Genomic DNA, 26,558 nt, shown 5'->3' on the forward strand with positions numbered 1-26,558 from the left:
TGTTGTTGAATTTTGAGACTGTTTTTGTCTGTTGTTGAATTTTGAGACTGTTGTTTTGAGACTGTTGTTGAATTTTGTCTGTTGTTGAATTTTGTCTGTTGTTGAATTTTGTTTGAATTTCCAGAGATATGAGAAAAATAACAAATAGCTGTCATTTATTGAGTGGTTTGTGGCCAGGTCCTTTTCATATATTGTTTCATTTGATCCTTAATAAAATTCCACAATAAGCTATGTTGTTATGTTTTCCATTTTATATATGAGGAAACTCAAAAGAGGTTAAGTTTTGCTGACAGTTACTTAGCTAGCAAGCGTTAAGGACTGGGATTTGAATCCAGGCCTGACAAAGTACATATTCTTTCCACCATTCCATTTTGCCTCTACAAATTTGATTACTCCCTCTCATATTTAATCTAAGTTGTACTGACACATTATCCTTATGTTTATTTTCTGTATGAAGGCATTTAATAGATGAATACTTTCTGAATATCCTAAAACTATTTTCCCCTTCTCTTTGGTCTTCTTTCTATATATTATATATAATTTTAATTAGTAACAGATTTTTTTTATTTTGTTCTATTCAGCACTTCTCTAGGTCAATACCTGATACTTAGTAGTCACTCAATCCATTGTTATTTAATTAATAATAACAGAAATTATAACTAACATTTATTGAGAACTTAGCCTGTACTGCTTCTCTAAACTTTCTGCATATTCTTTCATTTAATGTTTACCACAGTTCTTTGAGGTATAGTATTTCTTAAGATAATTTTATATATTATTCGAAGTTAGTGGCATTTTTTTTCTTTTGGTCTATTTATTTATTCAACATATATTTATTGAAGGCTTAAAATTTGCCAGGTGGAGTATTTTGGCCAGTAGGGAACCAACAAGAAGCAACTCTAAGTCATGGAATTTATAGTCTTTGAGCAAAACAGACAGTAAGGAAGTTAAATAATAAGTGATATTTTAAATAATGATAAGTACTGTGAATAAACAAACTGGGGAAGGAGATAGGGAGTGACTGGGATGTGGGAATGAGAGGGAAGCTTTTTAAGGATCTGAGGACTTTTTGAACTAGTGACCTGGGTGTAGTTAGAGCCAGTGATGAGAAGCTCTAGGGGCATAGTGGTTCAACTGAAGGGAACAGCAAGTGTAAAAGCCCTGAGACAGAACAAGTTTACTAAGGGGATAAAATGAATGGCTGGAGTATAATCAGTAGGGGTGGGGTAGGGGTTGACTAGTAGATGAGGTCAGATTACCAAGTAGGCTGTGGTAAGGATTTTGGGTTTTATTCTAAGTAGTCATAGACTGTTTAAGTAAGGGAGTAAATGTTCTGATTTATATTCTTAAAACTTCTCTTTGGTTCCTATGTGGAGAATGGGCTGTTGGGTAGCAAGAGTGGGAGCGGTATTGCTGCTTGTACCAGGTTGGGAATAGTGGACAATACGATAATGAAGAATACATGCCAACTGGATATGGCATATATTTTAGAGTTCAGCCTAAAAAGACTTGCTGATGGATTTTTTTTCAGACCCAAGAATGACTTTGAGTCTGACAACTACAAGTGATGGCCTAGTGTAGGAGTGGGTTTGGAGTTAGAAAATGAAGTAATATAAAGGAGATGGTAAAAATTTTCGTATATGGGATGGTGATACTAAAATTTAATTTCATTTCCTTTTGACAAAACTTTGCTTTCTGATTTGATTCCTTAGGAGGACTTCTTTTCCCCTCCCCCTCCCCCTCCCCGCTCCTCCCCCCTTCTCCTCTCCCCGCTCCCTCCCCTCGCCATTCTCTTAGACAGTGTCTCACTCTGTTGCTCAGGATAGATTGCAGTTGATCTCCGCCCACTGCAACCTCCACCTCCTGGGTTCAGGTGATTCTCATGTCTCAGCCACCCAGGTAGCTGGGAATACAGGCATGCACTACCATGCCCGGCTTATTTTTGTATTTTTAGTAGAGATAGGGTTTCTCCATCTTGGCCAGGCTGGTCTCGAACTCCTGGCCTCAAATGATCCACCCGCTTTGGCCTCCCACAGTGCTGGGATTACAGGTATGAGTCACTGCGCCTGACCAAGGAGGACTTCTGTATTCCATCTTCTAATCCTTTTCCACGATTTCTCCCAGACAAGACCTTCGGGTAAAATGACTAAGTTGGATTGATTTTTTTTTTTTTTTTTTAGAAGAATGATATCAACACAAGCCAATGGAATAGGGAGGAAAACACCCCAATACAGATAGCTAGTATTCTTTCTGAATTCAACATCTTCTGATTGATTCTTTGTAATAATAGAATTCAATATTCAGGAGCCAGTTTAGGATATTTATGTGGCTTATATTTACATTTTTGCTGACACGTGACTTTTCTTTTGGGTGCCTAGCTGGTTATTGGCATTAGACTAGACTGACTTCCATGAAAGTGCAGAGACCACTTGTCAAGGAATTCTTCTTCCTATTCTGATGCCATTGCTACCTGCCATATTCTACTTTTGCTTCTACCCTTTACCCATTTTTAAGGCATGTTTCCATTAGCATGAAATGTTATTTCTGTGTTTCGGGGTGAATGGATATGAATGTATCAGGTAATATGTACTCCTTTGAAGAAAGGCACCCCAATTTTCATGGTGTTCAAACACAAGGAACCTTAGAGGTAGAAAACATTTAGAATTGCTTCCAGGGATAGCAACTTCAGATATCTACCAGAAAGGTAATATAAACAAGAGAAGCAAGCCAAGGTAACTGGCAAACTTGAGAGAGCTTGCTTTGCCTAAAGTGAGTAGTTGCTACTCAGCTTCAGCCAATTTCTGCTATATGGGAATGGGAGCCCATTACAGTCATACCCTTCGGATTTACAAAAGAAGCTAGAGATCTTTATTTTTATGTCATATGTCCTGATTTTTAAATGCTAGCAACTAACTTAAAACTCTTAGTGGATGTGTGGGACAACACTCTAAAAGCCAAAGAAAATAGTTCTGTAGGCCTCAGGCTGTGGATATATAGCTTTTGATCTGGTCCATCTTCCTCATTTACAGATGGAAAAACAGAAACCCAGGGATGTAAAATGACTTTTCCAAGCTCACACAAGCAGTTGCTGGCAGTGCTAGTAGTAAAACCTGGGTCTCCTTTCTCTTTGTGCAATGCTCTTTACATTGGAATGTTAATTGTTTTTGAGGATGTGAGAAAAGCTAATGTCATGTACAGCCCAAATTTTGTATAGTTTTGAGGATTTCAGACCCCCTGAAATCCATACATGAATATCAAGTAAAGAACCTTCTCTTGAATCTGCTGGTCCATATGTTTGCATTGTCAAAGGAAAAGGCCCCAGTATTGACATTTAGGCAAACTCATGGGAAGAAACACTGGAAGCAAGAGACCTTGGCCCTCTTGGTCAACTTCTGCCTCTCTCCCTGCCTTACTGCCTGCCTTTTTTTGTTTGTTTGTTTTTTAGTATGCTAAATCTTAATTATGCAATTAATAGGAATATATTTAACTCTAAAATCCTTCTATCCTAAGTACCAGTCCTAGCAATAATTGCTTTTCTAATATTCTACATACCTATGTCACTCATAGAAAGTAATAATTTTTTAAAAAATTGTTACATGTACCATTTTGCAAGGTTTTTTTTTTTAAAAAAATTCAACAATATGTCATGCATTGTATCCAGGTACATACAACCTACCTCATTCTTTTTGTTTGCTATGTCATATTCCACAGTGTGTTAATTCCACTGTTTATTTAGCCACCCAATATTTATGAATCCTTGGGGTGTTTACAGATTTTTAGTATTACAAACAGTGCTGCAATAAATACTTTTGTACATGCATCCTTGACACAGGTGCTAGTCTTCCTCAAGAGGAAAGGAGAAGTGGATTGGTAGGCATGTGATTTCAGAGTGGCAGTTATTTTATATATCCATCAACAACATATGGAAGTCCCCAGTTTCCCCAGGGCCTAACACTTGCTGTTATGAGATTAAAATTTATTTCAGGCTGATGGGTAAGAAATTATATTTTAATCATGAGTGAGTTTGAGCATCTTTTGCATGTTTTGATGTGTTTGCATTTCACATTTCTATTTTTTTTTAAGACAGGGTCTCGTTTTATCTGTTCATTTTTTTTTGGAGATTTCTTTTGGGTTTATTTGGCCTTTTCTTACTGATGTATAGAAATCCCTTATGTGTTTTTTCTGTATTGTTGATACCATGTATATGTTATAAATCTTTTTCATTTAGATCTTTCTGATCTTGGTTTTGTCACTGACCAGCTCTGTGATTTTGAGGACATTGTTTGACATCCACAATGCCATTTTTGTCCATTGTGAAGGAGAATACACTACCTTTTAGTTATTGTATTACTGTGAAATGACAGTGAAAGAGTATAAGCGCTCTGAGCTTTGGGTTCATTTGATTTTCACCAGCCATTTTTTTCAGCTGTAAAGTGAGAATACACTGCTTTTCAGTGAAATGCCAATGAAAGAGCATATGAAAGTGCTTTGGAGACTAAAGAATACCTTCACATGTACAGCATTTTGTCCTTTGGTTTTATTATGACTCATCCCTAGGAGGTGGCTTCTGTGAAGCATCCTGTGCTTCTACAGATTAATCAAATTCTGAGTGGTGGATTGTCACAACGTAGCACTTGTCTCTTTTTATTCTACACCTTCTTAGGGGAGGAACAAGGTACATAAACAAGATATGCTCACATTGAACTCCTGTGTTCTTGGAATGCATTGGGTGGGATGGAGGTGGAGAAGTACAGATAGCAGGAGAATCCTACTACTTTGCTAGTCATGGTATGTGCCCGAAGGATTGACAATCATTTCTAAAAAATGGAACCAAATGTCTACAAGGTTAGAATTAGGCTGTCTTTTCTTACTATCCTGGTTCACTTCTCAATTAGAACTCAGGTTTCAGAGGCAGCTGTTCTGTTCCACTATCTTTTCTGTTCACTGGTTCCCTAACTAGGGAACAAATGAGGATATAATCTCCTGTCTGGCTATCTTTTGACTAATGGCTGTCCTCAACAAACAAATAATTAACCAAAACATGGTACTATTCTATGGTTTGGGGATACTCAGACTCAGATACCACCACCCTTAGACCCAAACAACCCCATGCCCCTGACCTATGTCCCATACTTTTTTTTTTTTTTTTCTTGAAATGCAGTCTCGCTCTGTCACCCAGGCTGGAGTGCAGTGGAGTGATCTTGGCTCACTGTAGCCTCTGCCTCCCAGGTTCAAGCGATTCTCCTGCCTCAGCCTCCCGAGTAGCTGGGCTATGTCCCATGCTTTTGAAGACCCCTCCTGTAGCCATGCCTGTCCCGTTCTGTACCACTCTTCAAGTACCTAGCTACCCAAGAATTACCTGGTGAGATGTCCTGAGCTTGCTTCCAGGGCCTGCAGAGCCTCTTCTTGAGTCCATCTGCCTGAAGATGGACCAGTTTCTGATACATGTATCCCTAGGTCCCACATGTGTATCATGGGTGACCAAGAGGGGTATTCTCAGCTTGGACATGCTAGCTTGAACAACTGTGCACAAGGCCCCTTGGGGTGCAGGAAGGGACTGGAATGTGGGGAAAGTGGTGGGAGTGGATTGGGGCCAGAGTCCTCCATTTGGACTCTTGCCCCAGCTCTGCAGCTGTCAGGGTCAGGTCTGCCCCGAGGAGCCTCTCCCTTCTGACCAACTGCGTATTTTATAGATTTTTTAAAAAAGCCTTTGGGAAAGGTTTTCTTCACCACTGATTTAGAGACTGAGTATAGCAGGCTCATCATAGAGCCCAGTTAATCTTGGTGAATAATTCACAGAGAGTGGGGTGGGGAGGTGGAACAGGTGAGTTTCCTGAAGGGATGCTCTCTTAAGTTGCCTCTCCTCTGTCTCTTCCCTGGTTAGGCGATGCTGCTGATGCTTTGTGAAAAGGAGGAAGGATTCTGCTGACAGACTGAATTTTTATGAAAGAAGGCTAAGGGTTCCCTTATCCATCCACACGAGGCACATCTGCTTGCAAACAGGCTGTCTGCTTCTTAGGGATTCCTTCGTTGTCGTTTCATTCTTTTCTGAAGGTTTTAAGGCACAGTTTGGTGCATTCCTTTCTGTTCTCTAGAGCCAGGGGGAAAGTCATAATATATCAGAGCTCTTGCCGAAGAGCTTAAAATGGGCGCTGGCAGCTGGGATGTGGGGGAAGAGAGCTTTCCAGGGACAAGTGACCTGCTTGTTCAGCCAATGAGAAGCAGGTTAGAGGAATGATATCACCAGACAGGCTTTATTGTCTGATCATCTCGTAAAAGCAGGATTGTTTCTGGCAACTTAACCCTTTTTTAGGCACTTCAGGTTTCACCTGCTTCCTGGTATATGACCTCTAAGTTCCTTTTGTCAACTGTCTGCTATGAGACCACAGAGATTAAAGACTAAAATTGGTGGAGGATATAGGGGAGTTGTAAACCATTATTTTAGAAAATAGAACTTACTAAAATTTAGAACGTTTGCTAAAATGGAAATGTGATTTAAGCTGTGTTTGGAGAACACATCTAAAGTAGATATTGGTTGTAGTCATGTTGTGTCTGATTTTTACTGTGTAGACTTGAGAGGCAAGAGAGGTCAGAGGGGGGAAAATTGATCCTTTAGTATATTTTAATTTATATAGTGGAATCTTATTAGGTATTTCCTATTTTGGAGGAATTGAAATTAGTTCTGTAAATTTGGAAGATATGTTATCACGGATCCAGAGGCCGATTTTGAGTAAGAGATATTTGCAGTATCTGTTTATTCTTGTACTTCTTTGTTGTCCCTACCCCATAGAAATGACAGTGAGTTTACCTCTTTGTGCTTACTTTCCCTCATTGGTAAAATGAATGTTCCTACCTATCTGATAGAGTTGTTGAGATAAGAAAATAAATGAATTCCTGTGATTTTAGATTGTCCTATATATAATATAATGTATTATTATTATGGCATTCATGTCTTAAGGTTGTATGTTCATTCATTGATTTGTTCAGACTTTTTACAACATCTAGATGCTGGGCATAAGAGATACAAGGATATACAAAAATACAGTTCTTACCCTTAAGGAGCTGAAAATATCACGAGGGAGACAGATAGTAATAAAACTGTTTCATACTTCCTTTTTTATTTACCATGTGCCAGGCTCTGTTCTGAGTACCTTGACATACATTAACTAATTTAATCTTACTGCAGTCGTATGAAATAGATAGTTATTGGCTCTATTTTACAGATAAAGAAATTGAGACAGAGAGAGGCTAAGTAACTTGCCTAAGGTCACACAGCTAGTGTGTGACTAATGGCACTAGGGCTCTAGTCTGTGCTCTAAATCTGTACTGACCAATATAGTAGTCACTAGTCACGTGTGGCTTTGGAGCACTTGTAATGTGGCTGGTTTAAATTGATTGGGCTATAATTGTGAAATACTAGATTTCAAAGACCTAGCGTGAAAAAAAAATCTCATGTTGAAATTACATGTTGTAATGATATTTTGAATATACTGAGTTAAGTAAAATACACCAAAATCAATTTTACTTTTTAATTGTGGCAATTATAAAATTATATACATACGCTTGCATTTGGGACTCACATTAGTCTTTTATTGTACTGTGCTATTCTAAATCATTATACTGTAATAATAGTAATAGCATATGCAATTTTTGAGCACTCACTGTGTGCCACATACTGTGCTAATATCTTTTAAAACACTTTCAGTTAGGCCCCAAAATAGCCCAGTTTATTATCACTATTTTATAGAAGGGGGAGAAGGTTTTGAGACATTTAGTAATTTGCTTGAAATTAATCAACTAGTTAATGGCAAATCCAAAATTGGAACTGTATATGTCTGACTCAAAAACCTGTGAGTTTTATGGCTTTTTTTGGTGTTGAACTCCTGGCCTCAAGCAATGCTCCTGCCTCAGCCTCCTGAGTAGCTGAAATTACAGGTGCAAGCTACCACACCCAGTTAAAAAACCTGTGTTCTTAATCAGCACACTACAGTTCCATTCGTAATTAAATTTCAGACTATTTTCTTTGTTTTAATTTTTATAAGTATATTTAATATTGCATGCTTCTATATCTGATGCATAAAGGTTCAAAATAAAAATTACCCGTCTGTAAAATAGACATCTTGTATGGAACTGTCTTTTGTAGAGCTTCAGTGAACACCAGCACAGTTGAGCCTGAGATGAAGCAGTGAGTCAGCCTATACAAATTGTATTTAATTTTCATTCCATATAGTTGTGCCAGTCACTGGGCAATTAATGTCCTGACACTCTTTGTCCATAGAGAAGGGAAAGAGGGGCAATGCACCTCTCCTTAGTTGTTTAGCTCTCTTGGCTGCTAAGAAAAAATTGCTTTCTATTTCATTGTCTTCCAAAATGCTGTTTGTGTTTGAGAGAGCAACAAAATGCTGTCTAGTGACCCCTCACTTTTCTTTCTTCTAGAGCAAAGACTCAGGTGGACTGAAGGCGGCTATGATCGAATTGGTGGAAAGGTTGAAGTTCAAGAGCTCAGACCCTAAAGTAAGTATTGTTTGGAATTGATTGGGTGTTGGTACCCCAAGCATTTCATTCTCCTTGAGCTAAAATTTTGAGGTGTTGATGATCATCTCTCTGAATATTGCATTAAGATTTAATTAAGCCTGCCCATCAGAAACAGTGTCCTGATATGCGTAGAGATAAGTCATCTATTTTTCTCCTTCTCTATTTTATGACTTACAACACATAATCATTCATTGTTTTCCCTGAACTGCAGACAAGTGCATTTTTAATCCTCCTTTACCAGGGGTCTTTGAGTCTTTGGTCCTCTGTGTCCATTAGATGCAGCCAAAGGCGTCTGAGAGAAATACAGATCATCTTTTTTTTTGAGACAGAGTCTCGCTCTGTTGCCCAGGCTGGAGTGCAGTGGCGCAGTCTTGGCTCACTACAGCCTCCGCCTGCCGGGTCCAAGCCATTCTCCCTGCCTCAGCCTCCTGAGTAGCTGGGATTACAGGCCTGCGCCACCATGCCCTGCTAATTTTTGTATTTTTAGTAGAGACGGGGTTTCACCATGTTGGTCAGGCTGGTCTCGAACTCCTGACCTCGTGATCCGCCCGCCTCGGCCTCCCAAAGTGCTGGGACTACAGGTGTGAGCCACCGCACCGGCTGAGAAATACAGATCATCTTAATGCCAGGGACTGGCATGGGATCCAGACTCATCTAGTTGGTGTTCAGCACTAGCGTCTTATCTCTCCACTGCTTCCAGGAGCCAGCTGCCACTCAGAATACTTTTTTCCTCATGACCTGAAGTCTGGTTTGGAAACTGGTTTTAAGTGTCCCGGCTTTTTTTTTTAATTTCAATATGTTAGGGTCTAGAGGATTGATATTCTGGGAGACACCATAACGGGGTGGAGGTAAACGGAACTGAACAGACTTCCTTCTCCTTCCTACCCAGACACTTACTGTGGCACTACCTGGTATTGGGGCCAGCTGGCTTTGCCTTAGAATCAAAGTTTCTCACAATTAAATAGGGAAAGGCGCATGATTTTATTTTACTGTAGGTTCTTTTTGGTTTTTGTTTTTGTTTTTTTAAGAGGAATGGGACTAGCATTTCTTGAGTATCTACTGAGAGCCAGGCACTTTGCTAGGACTCTTACATGATTGTGCTAAAATATACATACAAAATTTTAACCATTTTTGAGTGTACAGTTCAATGGCATTAAGTACATTCACTTTGGTTTTTTGTTTGTTTGTTTTTGTTTTTTTGTTTTTTTGAGACAGAATCTCGCTCTGATGCCCAGGTTGGAGTGCAGTGGCGTGATCTTGGCTCAGTGCAACCTCTCCCTCCCAGGTTCAAGTGATTCTCCTGCCTCAGCCGCCTGAGTGGCTGAGACTACAGGCACACGCCACCACACCCAGCTAAATTTTTGTGTTTTTACTAGAGACAGAGTTTCACCATGTTGGCCAGGCTGGTTTCGAACTCCTGACCTCAAGTGATCTGCCCTCCTCAGTCTCCCAAAGTGCTGGGATTATGGGCGTGAGCCACCACACCTGACCACACTTTGTTGTGCAACCATCATCACTGTCCATCTCTAGAGCTTTTTTACTATCCCAAACTGAAATTCAGTACCCATTAAATGCTAACTTCTCATTCCTGCTCTCCCCTTAAATACTTTTAATTATTTAACAACACTGTAAAGTAGCATTTTCTTCCTACTTTATTGATAAGAACACTGAGGTTTAGAAAGGTAGAATCATCTGCCCAAATCTAATGTAATATAGATGTGGAATTCAAACTCTGACTCCAGTGCCTGTACTCTTTATCTTATGTCATGCAAACCAAGCACTGGATTTTATCTCCTTTCTACCACATGATCACATTGTGCTGCAGTTTTCTAAATTGAAACACAATATGTGGCAGAGCCATAGACTGGTGGACTCTTCAAAAGGTGGCTGCAGCCACAAGAATAAATTTCTCTTCATATGGCAATGAAAATATCGGGGACATTGGTAAGATCTCTTGTCTTCTGGTGTAGTTAGGGTTCCAGAAGTAGAGAGTTATGTTGGTAGATAGAAAAAATTGGAGTAACCTTTATCAACTTTCCTAGCTCAAAGTAGGAGGACCCCTGATAAAAGTTTTTCCTTTAGCTAGGATGAACCACTTATTAAAAGTTACTGAAAGCTTTTCTTACCAAGTTTCTCTGGTTTCTGGGGCAACTCCTGTTCTGCAGGAGACAACCATATTCTGATTCCGCCAAACTTATAATTAGCAGGGCAGTGAAGAGGGAGCGGATGTGTACAAATCATACTGAGTGTTCTCTATGTATGACTATAATACAGGTAAAGTGCTTTGGGATCCTTTATGAATGCATGTAGTGCTTCTGATGGAAAGCTTGCCAGAAAGTGAAAGGATTGAGTGGTTGCATGAGAGGAATCCCTGGAAGTGTCAGGGTTTTCCCTTGATGCATCATAAGGTAAAGGATATTTGTAAGGACCTGACTTGATCTTGGGTGTGTGTGTATACCTGCACCTCTTTTTTACGTTCTTTTTATTTTGCCCTGGATCATTTACTACCAACCTATTTTATTTTCAAGCCCCTTTTTAGTCTACCACAACCATATGCTGTATATACTTGGAGTCAGCTTGAAGAAGGGTGAACGTAATTGCAGAATGACTGCCAGGTCAGGAATGGGGGTAAAAAACGGGCCACTTAAATATATAATTTCTGCACAAAGAAGATTTTCCTAGAAATAAATTGGCGTCTTCCAAGACAACCCTTAAGTTTTTGTCTGTTCTGTTTTCCCACAGAGCCGCACCATCCCCTTTTTGAGTTGGCCTATTTAAGAAGGACAGAAATCTCTTAGGCTTTGTGACCTGTCATTTCCTGGGCACAGAGGCTTTACATAGAAGCACTGATTGAGTCATGGAGGACTGAGCACTATCTCTGCCTCACTTCCTCTAGAATTCCCTAAAGCATCACAAAGCTTGATTAGTCCAGACACTGAAGCCTACTGGGGAATGAGTTAATTTTTACCTCTTGAGTTTTGCTAGAGAGCAGTAGAAGGTGTCTAAATTAGTCATTTTTTTAAATTATAAAATAATACATGCTTATAGATTTAAAAATACAGATATTCATAAAGAAAAAGTAAAATCTCTCCTAAGTTAGCCACTGTTAACAGTTTAGTATGTAACCTTCTAGACATTTTTCTATGTAGAAGTACATTTTCAAAATTCTTTTACAAAATTATACTCATGGTTTTACAATTGCTTTTTCCTTTATGTGGAATATCTTAGATATTCTTCTGTGTCAAAAATATAGACTTGATTCTGTTTAATGAGATGCCTCATTTTATCCAAAACATTTGTCAGACATCTTCTTTTCTTCCAGACCCAGAGGTTCTTAAACTTCAGTGTACATGAAAATCACCCAGAAGACGTATTAAAATATAGAGCGCCTTGCCCACCTCCAGAGTTTTTTATTCAGTTGGCCTGGGGTGGCTAGAAAATGTTCATTTCTATGAAATTATCAGGTGATGCTGATGTTGCTGTTTCAAGTACCACACTTTGAGAACCTCTGTGCTGTACCTTAGCTGTTTTCCTCTATGTTTGTTAATGATTTCTTTTCACTTCTTTGAACAAGTAGAAGAGCCCCTAGAAATAAGTCCAGGTGATTTCAACTTTGGAAAAAAGGTAGATAAAAATCTAGGCTTATGCAACAAACAAGTTGAGCAGAGGTAGGAAAGGAGTAGGGAGGGGAAAAAGAGGTGGGTTGGGAAGTCAGCTTAGGCTAAAAGGACGGGACTGCTTTACACTGTCACTTCCAACAGAGAATTAGCAAAGCCAAAAAGAGGGAAAGGGATCCTGGTCGGGATTTAGGAGGATGATCAAAGCTCCCTGCCATGGTTGAGGTGTAGGCTGAGTTCTAAAACCAGAGGAAAATCAGGAACAACCAGCCATTATGGGTGAGCCTGAGGAGAGGAATCGGAGCCAGTGATGGTTAAGAAATAGGGCACAAGACCGAATGAAGTTTTGTGCATGGATGTTGCTGTGGTGAGCCCTGTTTTAAAGGGTACATACCTCTGGGCATCTAGAACCCTCTATATCGTGGAAGAAGATTACTTTTAATAACAAACAATCTTTAGTTTGTCAAAAAGATTAGTAGGAAGTGGTCTTTTACATAATACGCTGTCCTAATGTGTTTGACTTGGTTTAGTTTGCAAACTTTTTTTTCTCCAGCCAAACTTTTCTGAAACACCTATTGCACAAGCAGGATTCTTATCTGTAGATTGAGTACATTTATAGTAGGCTTTAGGGAAATTTTAAAATGTAATCAGTCAGGGGTATGTGTGTATATGTGTGTCTGTACTTGGATTTTTAAGAAATTTAGAGCTTTTTTATTTCTTTATCTTCACAGCTTTCCTTTGTAGTGACTATGCAGTTATCTTTCACAGTTTACTCAGAGGTAACCTAGGCTTGGAAAACACGTTGATTCCCTTTCCTCCCTTCCCCCTGCCCAGTCCTCAGAAAGCATTGAACCAAAAGTACAACATGCTAAGCTCAATCAAACTAACCTCTTATTATGTAGTTAATAACAGCCACTTTCTCTCTATTATGTATTGATTGCTTTTCTTTCCCTCTGATATGCACTGTTCATTGTTTCGTGTAACTGGTGTGCTTGAAGCAAACAGTTAACACAGTTGTGTGTCTTGAATTCATACTAATCTTATATTCTCAAAAAAGAAGCATCTTAAAACTTGAGCCAAGTGGCTCACATTATTCTGTGTGACTGGAGTGGGATTAAACATGGGATCTGATCATACCCAAGGCTTCCTGAAACAGCAGTTTTTTTTTCCTTTTGTTTCCTCTAGCCTCTAGAGGTATTCTTACTGAAGTGTGAAACCAAAAACTTATCTAGCAACATGAAATTAGTTAAATAAACCCAAGAATGGTTTTCTTTTTTTATTTCAGCATTTATGTAGCATTTTATAATTGCAAAAGAACTCTGCAATCATTTGTCATAGCTGATATCATTGGCATGGAACACAGCCCAGTCCTTCACTCTTCTGTGATAATGAGATTCTTGTCAAAAAATACAAATTTTAAATGTACAGGTAGTGATGAATATAAGAAAAACCTAATTTGAAATTCTTATTATTGTGTCCTATTGTGTCCTATTATTCACAAGGATCAAGCCAGGCATCATCTTGATCCTTGCCCTGTGCCAAAAAAGAAGTATTCACTGGGGCACTTTTTATTCAACCAGCTGAAGCAGAGAATTGAGATGCCTCAGCTATCAAGTTGTTACATATAGAAGTGTTCCTGTAGTTGATGAGTTATTAGAATTATTGACCCATTTCTGGACTTTTAATTTAAAAAGTTGTAAGTAGGGAATTTTGGAGATCATGAGTTACATTTATTTTATCCCTGTATCTTCAGCCCTTATTAGCATGGAACCTGGCACATAGTAATTGATATGTATTATGTGTTACAGCAACCCTATAAAAATAAGTATTTGTCTTGTTTTATGGATGAGCATTCTGAGACTTCAAGGGGTTAGATAGCTTGCTAGTAAGTGATGGGACCAGGGCTTAAAACTCGAGATTTGTCTTACTTCATGTTCTTCACCCATACACTGTTATTGAATCCATGGGTAAATAGATGTATATATAGCCTGGCATCCCTAGCAATGTGACTCTTAACTGATTATTTTTTTTTCACACTCTTCTTTTACCTCCCTTTACTGGGATCCTGTGCCATAGCACAGTCCCCCACAGCTCCAGAGAACCAGGACTGGAGAATGGCCTTTTCCAACAGAAAATGTGGGGAGATGGCAAAAAAGCCATAACCCTCAGAGCATTTAGCCCTTGCTAAATGAAGAACTGAGGCAAGTGCTTCCACAGTTTGACCCGATTAGTGAAGGACACTAAATGGGAAAAATACCTGTGCTCCCTCAGTCTTGCTCTAGGAAGAAGTAAATGTGGCCCCTTTTTATCCTCTCTAAACACTTGGGCAGGAGAAAAAGGAGAAACAAGCTCTTTCCCTCCTTCACCATTCCCCTGGCTTTATCAAAACAAAACAGCTTACCCCTCTCATCCTCCCCTACCCAATTATAAAAGAAATACAGTTGCTCCTTGACTTACAATGGGATTACATCCCAATAAACCCATTATAAGTTGAAAATATTATGTCAGAAATGCATTTAGTACATCCAACCTACTGAACATCATAGCTTAGCCTACTTTAAACGTGCGCAGGACACTTACATTAGTCTATAGTTGGGCAAAATAATCTAACCAAAGCCTATTTCATAATAAAGTATTGAATAGGCTTATTTATTTTATTTTCATTTATTTATTTATTTATCTGTTTTTGAGACAGAGTCTTGCTGTGTTGCCCAGGCTGGAGTGCAGTGGCATGATCTCGAGTTACTGTAAGCTCCACCTCCCAGGTTCACGCCATTCTCCTGCCTCAGCCTCCCAAGTAGTTGGGACTATAGGCGCCCGCCACCATGCCCAGCTAATTTTTTTGTATTTTTAGTAGAGACGGGGTTTCACTGTGTTAGCCAGAATGGTCTCGATCTCCTGACCTCGTGATCCACCTGTCTTGGCCTCCCAAAGTGCTGGGATTACAGGCGTGAGCCACCATGCCTGGCTGAATAGGCTTACTTTTAAAGTAAAAAGCAGAATAGTTGTATAGGTACTTGAAGTAGTTTCTATTGAGTGTGTAGCATGTTTGCACCATCATAAAGTAGAAAAATCGTAAGTCAAACCATTGTATGGGGACTATCTGTATATGTTTTCTGTAGAAAAATGTAGAAGAGCCAAGTATAAAGAAGAAAGAAATAAAATAGCCCATTTTTTTTTATCCTTGCAGTGGTTTGTAAACTTTGGGTACTTTTTATAAAGAAATGCAGATTCTTGAGCCTCACTCAAAGCATCTGATTTTGTGGTTCTGAGATATGCTTTTTAAATATGCAACCTGGATGATTCTCATGCACATGGTCATGTGCATTCTTTTGAGACCATACTTGGAGGTGAAAGACACCTATGGAAAAAACTGGGTAATATTATGGTTCTTTGTCTTTTGTGCATAAAATGGTATTATAGATTGAGTATCCCTTATCTGAAATGTTTGGAACCAGAAGTATTTTGAATTTTGGATTTTCAAATATTTGTGTTATACTAGTTGCACTTCCCTAATCTGAAAATCTGCAATCTGAAATGCTTCAGTGAGCGTTTCCTTTGTCAGTGCTCAAAGAATTTTGGAGTTTGGAGGATTTCAGATTTTGGAGTTTTGGATTTGGGACGTTTAACCTGTATTATATATTGTTAGAAGAAAAACTTCAGGGCCGGGTGCGGTGGCTCACGCCTGTAATCCCAATACTTTGGGAGGCCAAGGCAGGCGGATCATGAAGTCAGGAGATCGGGACCATCCTGGCAACACAGTGAAACCTCATCTCTACTAAAAACACAAAAATTAGCCAGGCATGGTGGTGGGCGCCTGTAGTCCCAGCTCCTTGGGAGGCTGAGGCAGGAGAATGGTGTGAACCCAGGAGGCAGAGCTTGCAGTGAGCCGAGATCATGCCACTGCACTCCAGCCTGGGCGACAGAGCAAGATTCCGTCTCAAAAAGAAAAAGAAAAAGAAAAAAAAACTTTAGCCGAATTAAATTTAAGGGACTTTAATTGAGCAATGGACGATTCTTGAGTTGGGCAGCCCCCCAGAATCACAGCAGATTCAGAGAGACTCCAGGGGTGCCTCGTGGTCAGAACAAATTGGTAGACAATAAGTGACATAAAGAAATCAGAAGTGAGGTACAGAAGTAGCTGGATTGGTTACAGGTTGGCATTTGCCTTATTTGAACACAGTTTGAACACTCAGCAGTATATGACTGGTTGAAGTATGGCTGCTGGGATTGGCCAAGACTCAGTGATTGTAACAGGCACATACTCCTAAGTTAGGTTTTCAGTCTTGTCTACCTATTAAGTTAGGTTGTAGTTCATCCACAAAGACTCAAATATAGAAGTACGGAGTCCTTCTCAGGCCATATTTAGTTTGCTTTAACAATTCCCCCCTTTTGGTCATTTTCTCAATTTTGAGAGATTGACTAAAACTTTAGTCACTGATGTCAGTATTACCATCATAAATGTACTTCATTTGGTCTTGAAACCCACTGAGAAACAGTAGAACAGTGAGTCTTGCAAAGATAGGCACAGAGACTGAGTAGTGGGTACCTCTTTATGCTGGAGTATATTGTTTGCAGGAGAAAAACAAAACCCGGTCCTTTCTGTCTAGGATCTATGTTTCTTTAAAGTCTTAGTTTGATTGGGTCACATTTAGCATGAGCGACTCCATTTTTGTTTGGTTTGGTCTGTTGGGGCCTAGTACATGAGCTTAGTCCAAAACAATGGCCTCCCATAGTTTTGTTTTAAAAAATTCCCCCTTTTGACCAGGTTCTCACTTAGGTGAGTGTAACCAAAACTTAGAGCCTCAGCGCCACCCTCAGTTACCATCATTTTGGGTTTCCAGTCTCAGCATGTCATTCATAGGTTATGGTGTCCTATAATATTTCTTTCAGCTCTTGTCATTCCAGTTGAAGAGAGACCATTTGACATTCTGGAGATGGCTGTATGCAAACATTTAAAACGTTTGAAAGAATAGAGTGCACTAGGGAGACTATTATTATGACTATTGGGAGGATAATACCAAGAGTTTGGAGTATGCTCCTTACCCAGGGTCCCCATAAACCAAACCACCTAAAATCAAATAGATCAAAGAATGAGCTAACCAGTCTACTCACTTAACTAAGCGGTCTCTTCATTAATCCTCTACAACTGAATCTCTACAATACCAGATGTTTTCTCCATAGGACACAACTGCCAACAGCTGCACATACACAGATACTTTTCTTTTAGCCAATTCTATTATTTAGCTTAACTTTCACAAGAGTATTTAAAGTCTGTTGTGTAACCATAGCCTTTACAGAAGAATCCGCTATAGAGCCGATTATGTGGGATACGTTTCTGATCATTGCCTTTTTTATTCCAAATCATGGACAAAGGACCTAACAAATGATGCCCTTCTAGAAGAGTGAAAGCTTCCTGGCAGTGTTCTCTTTAATTCATGATGTGAGTTAAGAAGAGTGAATTAATGTTACGTTTCTGACTGATGATGAGGCAACGTATGTACCATTAAAGTTTCTCACCTACATTGGGCCTTCATCTTTTACCTTATAAAGTATAAGGTTATCCATGAATAAGGCTGGCTGCAAAATCCTTCACAAATAAAAGTATACCCTATAAGTGCGCACAACAGACCCCCTTTTCATTTGTTTTGTTCATAGAAGCATAAACAAGAAAAAATATTCAAAGATAAGAGTCTTATGATAGTAGAAGTCTTGATCTGTGATCATGGGAAAAGCTGTTCACATCAAGGGTGCCATTTTCTGGGGAGAGACTTACCTGTTTAGCTTTACCCTAAGGGTTTCAATGAGTGCACATTTTCAAGAGTGAGGAGGGACCCTTCTCAGTTGTGAGATTATGAATCCAAAATTCAGGGTTCCAAAGTTTTGCTGCATTGTGCATGGCAAGGACAGTCTTTCTCTAATGTTCTTAGATGATCCGGTCTTTGGGTTCTAGATTGTGAAGGGGTTGACTGTCCTCAGTGAACCATAAGAAAGCTTTATTTACCTGGTGAAAATACACTGTAGCATAATAACTTAGTGTTATAACATTAGTCCTCTTGCATGGGGAGAGCTTTTATGCAACCAGAAAACATGCGTTGAAAATAACAGTTGAATGAAATCTTTTTATAAAATGTTTAAATGGCCCATCAGGTGACCAGATGTACCTGAAGCTTTGATTGTTTTCCTAGGAATATAGGACCAAACATTGTTTATAAACTATTTTAGCAATTTGTAAGTCACCACACCAATATATTCAATTTGGGTCATTTTATCTTCTCTATGACGAGTCATGGAATGCTTTAAGGACTCAGGAAGGACAAGGTGCCCATCCTCATTCTCCATGAGTCCATGCTTAATTAACATTAGACTTATGTCCTCTTGAATACCAGTAGTTTCTTCAAACTATGTGAATAGCACTAATAACTGATGGGTTATCTTGGGTAATTTGACTTAGACCTTAGAGTTCATTCATATTGTGTATCTAAACAATTTCAGTATCAGCTGATTTTGCATTAAAATCTGGCAATTTTCTTGATATTTAATGAATTTTTGTTCTGCTTGGGTTAGCAGTTTTATAAACCAGTCCGTCTTTTCATTGAAGTTCCAGGAATTCTTACCCAGTTCAAATGATATGATTCTGAAGTTATTAGAAACCTGTATTTAAGAGTGCTTTTTAGGATCCTTTTCATCCTTTCCTGAACCTCCTAAAAGACACCATATTCTAGGATTTTGTGTGCTCACGAAGTTTTCAGAAACTGCATCAGCATTGAGCAATTAACTGTGGGAATGACTTTAAATCATTATAGATGAAAACACAATTGACAAGGAAATTTGGTTATTTCTGTGGTCTACAATAACAACATAACCACAGTTATGATTAATAGCATATACTCAGACATATTAGAATTATAGAGATCTCGTACAACTTTGTAACATATGTTAATATCACTCACTAAAATATAATCTGAAAAAGATTAAACTTTTTTTTTTTTTGACAATGCTTCCCATGTAACATGTCAAATCTGTAATCAGTTTACTTCTCTTTTGGATGCTTTCGGGGCCTTCTGTAGCATTTCAGTGTTAGAGGAAAGAAAAGGCAATTTTGAAGCTGAAATTTGATTTTGGTACCCCATCAAGTATGTTAAAGGTTTAAAACACTAGATACTATGAAATAGAATTCCAGGTTACCATAAGTCATTCATGTAGCCAAAATGATGAGTCAATTTTTTTTTTTTTTTTTTTTTTTTTGAGACGGAGTCTCGAGATGCTCTGTCGCCCAGGCTGGAGTGCAGTGGTGTGATCTCAGCTCACTGCAAGCTCCGCCTCCCGGGTTCATGCCATTCTCCTGCCTCAGCCTCCTGAGTAGCTGGGACTACAGGTGCCCGCTACCATGCCCAGCTAATTTTTTTGTATTTTTTAGTACAAACGGGGTTTCACCATGTTAGCCAGGATGGTCTTGATCTCCTGACCTCGTGATCCACCTGTCTCGGCCTCCCAAAGTGCTGGGATTACAGGCGTGAGCCACCGCAAGCAGCCGTCAAAAATTTTTTAAAAGCTAAAACCTTTACTCACTGATAGAGTGAAGACTTAACTTTCCGAATCATCTGTCTCTTGTCTTTCCCCCTGCCCCCTTTTTGGTAGTTTATTTAAAGGCAAACAAAGGCCAAGCACAGTGGTTCATGCCTCTAATCCCAGCACTTTGGGAGGCCGAGGCGGGTGGATCACGAGGTCAAGAGATCAAGATCATCCTGGCCAACGTGGTGAAACCCCATCTCTACTAAAAATACAAAAATTAGCTGGGCATCGTGGTGCATGCCTGTAATCTCAGCTGCTTGGGAGGCTGAGGTAGGAGAATTGCTTGAACCCAGGAGGCGGAGGTTGCGGTGAGCCGAGATCATGCCATTGTACTCCAGCCTGAGCAACAAGAGTGAAACTCTGTCTAAAAAAAAAAAACAAAAATTAATTAATTAATTAATTAAATAAAAGGCAAACAAAAATGTTTCATTATCTTTTAATATTACATGAAAATCTTGTTCAAGAGAGAAAGCCAAATTTCACTGTTGTACTACTGTGCTATTAATGTCAACCGCAATTTTTAATAAAACCTTAAAGGCAAATCTTTCCAATCTTAGTTTGACCATAAGGTGAGATTTTCATAAACCTTTTTTTTTATTATTATACTTTAAATTTCAGGGTACATGTGCACAACGTGCAGGTTTGTTACATATGTATACATGTGCCATGTTGGTGTGCTGCACCCATTAACTCGTCACTTAGCGTTAGGTATATCTCCTAATGCTATCCCTCCCACCTCCCCCTACCCCACAACAGGCCCCGGTGTGTGATGTTCCCCTTCCTGTGTCCATGTGTTCTAATTGTTCAGTTCCCACCTATGAGTGAGAACATGCAGTGTTTGGTTTTCTGTCCTTGTGATAGTTTGCTGAGAATGATGGTTTCCAGCTTCATCTATGTCCCTACAGAGGACATAAACTCATCTTTTTTTATGGCTGCATAGTGTTCCATGGTGTATATGTGCCATGTTTTCTTTTTTTTTTTTAATTTTATTATAACTTTAAGTTTTAGGGTACATGTGCACAATGTGCAGGTTTGTTACATATGTATACATGTGCCACGTTTGTGTGCTGCACCCATTAACTGGTCATTTAGCATTAGGTATATCTCCTAATGCTATCCCTCCCCGCTCCCCACACCCCACAACAGTCCCCAGAGTGTGATGTTCCCCTTCCTGTGTCCATGTGTTCTCTTTGTTCAATTCCCACCTATGAGTGAGAGAACATGCGGTGTTTGGTTTTTTGTCCTTGTGATAGTTTGTTGAGAGTGATGGTTTCCAGTTTCATCCATGTCCCTACAAAGGACATGAACTCTTCATTTTTTATGGCTGTATAGTATTCCATGGTGTATATGTGCCACATTTTCTTAATCCAGTCTATCGTTGTTGGACATTTGGATTGGTTCCAAGTCTTTGGTATTGTGAATAGTGCCGCAATAAACATACGTGTGCGTGTGTCTTTATAGCAGCATGATTTATAATCCTTTGGGTATATACCCAGTAATGGGATGGCTGGGTCAAATGGTATTTCTAGTTCTAGATCCCTGAGGAATCACCACACTGACTTCCACAATGGTTGAACTAGTTTACAGTCCCACCAACAGTGTAAAAGTGTGCCCATTTCTCCACATCCTCTCCAGCACCTGTTGTTTCCTGACTTTTTAATGACCGCCATTCTAACTGGATATGCCACATTTTCTTAATCCAGTCTATCATTGTTGGACATTTGGGTTGGTTCCAAGTCTTTGCTATTGTGAATAGTGCCGCAATAAACGTACATGTGCATGTGTCTTTATAGCAGCATGATTTATAATCCTTTGGGTACATACCCAGTAATGGGATGGCTGGGTCAAATAGTATTTCTAGTTCTAGATCCCTGAGGAATCGCCACACTCACTGACTTCCATAATGGTTGAACTAGTTTACAGTCCCACCAACACTGTAAAAGAGTTCCTATTTCTCCACATCCTCTCCAGCACCTGTTGTTTCCTGACTTTTTAAATGATTGCCATTCTAACTGGTGTGAGATGGTATCTCATTGTGGTTTTGATTTGCATTTCTCTGATGGCCAGTGATGACGAGCATTTTTTCATGTGTCTTTTGGCTGCATGAATGTCTTCTTTTGAGAAGTGTCTGTTCATATCCTTTGCCCACTTGTTGATGGGGTTGTATTTTTCTTGTAAATTTGTTTGAGTTCATTGTAGATTCTGGATATTAGCCCTTTGTCAGATGAGTAGATTGCAAAAATTTTCTCCCATTTTGTAGGTTGCCTGTTCACTCTGATGGTAGTTTCTTTTGCTGTGCAGAAGCTCTTTAGTTTAATTAGATCCCATTTGTCAATTTTGTCTTTTGTTGCCATTGCTTTTGGTGTTTGACATGAAGTCCTTGCCCATGCCTATGTCCTGAATGGTATTGCCTGGGTTTTCTAGGATTTTTATGGTTTTAGGTCTAACATGTAAGTCTTTAATCCATCTTGAATTAATTTTTGTGTAAGGTGTAAGGAAGGGATCCAGTTTCAGCTTTCTACATATGGCTAGCCAGTTTTCCCAGCACCATTTATTAAATTAGGGAATCCTTTCCCCATTTCTTGTTTTTGTCAGGTTTGTCAAAGATCAGATAGTTGTAGATTAGAGGCATTATTTCTGAGGGTTCTGTTCTGTTCCATTGGTCTGTATATCTGTTTTGGTACCAGTACCATGCTGTTTTGGTTACTGTAGCCTTGTAGTATAGTTTGAAGTCAGGTAGCGTGATGCCTCCAGCTTTGTTGTTTTGGCTTAGGATTGACTTGGCAATGGGCTTCATCCCTGGGATGCAAGTCTGGTTCAACATACGCAAATCAATAAACGTAATCCAGCATATAAACAGAACCAATGATAAAAATCACATGATTATCTCAATAGATGCAGAAAAGACCTTTGACAAAATTCAACAACCCTTCGTGCTGAAAACTCTCAATAAATTAGGTATTGATGGGATGTATCTCAAAATAATAAGAGCCATCTATGACAGACCCACAGCCAATATCATACTGAATGGGCAAAAACTAGAAGCATTCCCTTTGAAAACTGGCACAAGACAGGGATGCCCTCTCTCACCACTCCTATTCAACATAGTGTTGGAAGTTCTGGCCAGGGCAATCAGGCAGGAGAAGGAAATAAAAGGTATTCAATTAGGAAAAGAGGAAGTCAAATTGTCCCTGTTTGCAGATGACATGATTGTATATCTAGAAAACCACGTCATCTCAGCCCAAAATCTCCTTAAGCTGATAGGCAACTTCAGCAAAGTCTCAGGATACAAAATCAATGTGCAAAAATCACAAGCATTCTTATACACCAATAACAGACAAACAGAGAGCCAAATCATGAGTGAACTCCCATTCACAATTGCTTCAAAGGGACTAAAATACCTAGGAATCCAATTTACAAGGGACGTGAAGGACCTCTTCAAGGAGAACTACAAACCACTGCTCAATGAAATAAAAGAGGATACAAACAAATGGAAGAACATTCCATGCTTATGGGTAGGAAGAATCAATATCGTGAAAATGGCCATACTGCCCTAGGTAATTGATAGATTCAGTGCCATCCCCATGAAGCTACCAATGACTTTCTTCACAGAACTGGAAAAAACTACCTTAAAGTTCATACGGAACCAAAAAAGAGCCTGCATTGCCAAGTTTCATAAACCTTTTATAGCCCTTTACAAATTTTTGTTTAAGAGCAGATCAGTGCTTTAAGTGCTTAAGAAGACCCTGTTTGTGCTTTTATTTCTATGTTCAATTTACTGATAAACCAGCAAATACTACTTTAAATTTAGTCAAGGTGTTCACACACAGAATTTCTTTTTACAAGATTAATTTTTACAAGCCTTCCACAACTTGTTCAAACCTTTAGCTTATTCTTATCTAATTTAAAACAATCCTTTAACCCTCCAAACTAGGCAAAAATTTACATTCCCATGCCTTGTAATCTTTTACCAAATGTACATTTCATTCTCCTCACACACCTTGCATGTAAAACTATTTTTTCAGTAGTCTCAATCATATGTTATAATGGTGACTCTTAGCAACTTTTACTTTTGGTGCATACATTTCCTTTCATGAATCCTTTCACAACTTAACAAAGACCATCTATGTCATGTGTGGATTCTCCAACTTATCCTAAACATCCCTCTCTTTAGACAACCAGTTATTTTACTTTAGGACAAGAATCACCCATAAAAAATCCTTTCTTATATAAAATCTCTTTTCTTTATAACCTTCTTTGCATAGCTAGGGGGCATGGCTAATTCCACATGTCCCTGGGACTTATCTACAATATAATGCTCCAAAGAAGGTAAATTGAAGAATTTTTAAAAGCAGTTTTAATTTCCTAGAGATTACTAAAGTTATGTGAACTACAACATTACAGTTTTTATTTTTCTGACAAAATATTTAAGGGCGTATTCTTAAAGCCAATTAATTAGAGCTGTTTTATATAAACATTACACACACGATACATGTATAACTACACAGAAGATCCAGTAGTTGTAAGATTTTTCATTTGCCAGTTTTGAATTTTTTTTTAATTGGATTACTGGGTTTAGGATGGAGTCCTTGGAAGAACAGGGCCAGGAAAGCATGCAGTTTCTAAGGCCTAATATAATAAGCAGGCACAGCTGGAAGGCAAAACAAGTCCCCCAAAATTAAGGGTCCCATTTTTATACCAGATCCTGGATCCCAAAAGGAACAGAGCCTTAGATTTTGGGTAGATCTATCCATTTCCAATTCCTGGGGTTCCATGAGGAAAACAGGTTTGTTTTTTTTTCCCCCGAAGTGGGGTCTTTTGCGCAGCCTGTTTTTCCCAAGGAGTCCCAGGCTGTTAGAGCTTGAATATCTGCTTGTAATTAAGCTGACGTTTAACTATAGCGCTCTTTTGAAAAAAAAAAAAAAGTCCTTTTGAATATTACCCAACTTTGGCTAGGCCAAATGACCAAGTTCTGTGCTCAGAAAAAGGAAAATTTAAGATAGTTCATGGAGGGAAAAAGAATCAACAAATGATAAAGGTCATGCAGATATCAAACCAGAAAGTACTCATTCCCTAAGCCGGGAATTGAACCCTGAACCCGGGCTGCCATTGTGGAAAGAGAAACCACAGTCACGTGGTTACAAGGTCGAGCTCCCAAGGACATAACTGACCAGTTTTCTGGGCCGTCTTGAACAGCAGGCTTATGGGGTCCTAGGCACGCACGCATTTTATCCTAAGGTACCCCTCTTTATGACAAAACAATACAGAAAGATGCAAAGCATACTAGATTCACTACAGCTTAAGACCAGCCTCAGAATTCTTTTTCTGTATTAACCCAAACTTTATAGAGGAGATAAAAAGTGACTTTTACAATTCATTTAACCAGTTTGCACAGAGAGAGAGAGGCCAGAGTCTGACTTGTAAGTAGTTCTTACCATTTTGCTGGCAGGCCAGACTTCTGGGTTCCTTTTCCCAGAGAGGCCCTAGTGACCCTGCTTGCTACACTATAACCCTGGGGGCCAAGCTGTATCATAAAGGAAAATCATCTTTTTTGTTTCATGGATCCATAGCAAAAGCCTCTTGATTTTGCAAGTTGCCACCCAAGGGGTTATGTGGGGTAACCCAGTCAACATTTTTCATTCTGGCCAGAGGAATATACATGTGACTAAACCTAGAAATTAGCCACTCTGCTTAGCACTCAATATTGAACTGGCAGGACTCAAACTTGCCCTTGGTTGGACCCTGTCACCTTTATTCCATTTTTAACCAAGAAGGACTTTACTTCCCATGAGACCCTGGGTTTCTGCTGCACAATCGGAATCACTCGCCCACGCTCCGGGAGGACAGCGAGGGTGTGGGCGGCCCGTGCGCATCCACTGCTCTTTGACCCTATCCCACGCCAGCTTGTGTGGCTGCGGAGTGGGCACATCCCTGGACTGAGAGTGCCTTGAGGAAAAGGGCTGCCTTCCTGTTTCTGCGATTAAGGATGCCTATGAATGGAATCTGCCGTATCAGTGGACATTTTTGTGTTTAAAAGGAGAACGCATCTTTATTGAACGCCAACTGTGACTCAAGCACTCACAGCAAATCCTGTGAAGTGATGTTACAGCAGATTCTAGGAAGTAAGACCCTCCCTAAGCCTGGAACTTTCTGGTGTTGCCATGCATATTGTAGATGGCATGTGTGTGAAATTTTGCATATAGTTTGTGCGTGTGTGTATTTCATTCACAGTTTCTTGAAGCCTAGGCTAAAAAAATTTTATTAACAATCAAGTATCATTAATAGACGATACAATAGTTCTTATAAAACATACACTGAAAGATGGCCGAATAGGAACAGCTCCGGTCTATAGCTCCCAGCATGAGCGACGCGGAAGACGGGTGATTTCTGCATTTCCATCGGAGGTACCGGGTTCATCTCACTAGGGAGTGCCAAGACAGTGGGCGCAGGACAGTGGGTGCAGCACACTGTGCACGAGCCGAAGCAGGACGAGGCATTGCCTCACTCGGGAAGCGCAAGGGGTCAGGGAGTTCCCTTTCCTAGTCAAAGAAAGGGGTGACACACGGCACCTGGAAAATCAGGTCACTCCCACCCTAATACCGCGCTTTTCTGATGGGCTTAAAAAACGGCGCATCAGGAGATTATATCCCGCACCTGGCTCAGAGGGTCCTACGCCCTCAGAGTCTTGCTGATTGCTAGCACAGCAGTCTGAGATCAAACTGCAAGGCGGCAGCGAGGCTGGGGGAGAGGTGCCCGCCATTGCCCAGGCTTGCTTAGGTAAACAAAGCAGCCAGGAAGCTCGAACTGGGTGGAGCCCACCACAGCTCAAGG

At 39.6% G+C, this 26,558-nt stretch overlaps 1 protein-coding gene across 1 annotated transcript in view; it reads left to right on the forward strand.

Moving 5' to 3' along the window:
• The window catches only part of TRIM44 (tripartite motif containing 44), a 145,408-nt gene that overhangs the window by 14,093 nt on the left and 104,757 nt on the right, over positions 1-26,558 (forward strand). Inside the window, exon 2 of the mRNA XM_019037274.3 lies at positions 8,437-8,514. Within this exon, the coding sequence (XP_018892819.1) occupies positions 8,437-8,514 (78 nt within the window). The remainder of the gene's footprint in view (positions 1-8,436; positions 8,515-26,558) is intronic.

The sequence above is a fragment of the Gorilla gorilla genome, chromosome 9, assembly GCF_029281585.2.
Source record: "Gorilla gorilla gorilla isolate KB3781 chromosome 9, NHGRI_mGorGor1-v2.1_pri, whole genome shotgun sequence".
Taxonomy (NCBI): domain Eukaryota; kingdom Metazoa; phylum Chordata; class Mammalia; order Primates; family Hominidae; genus Gorilla; species Gorilla gorilla.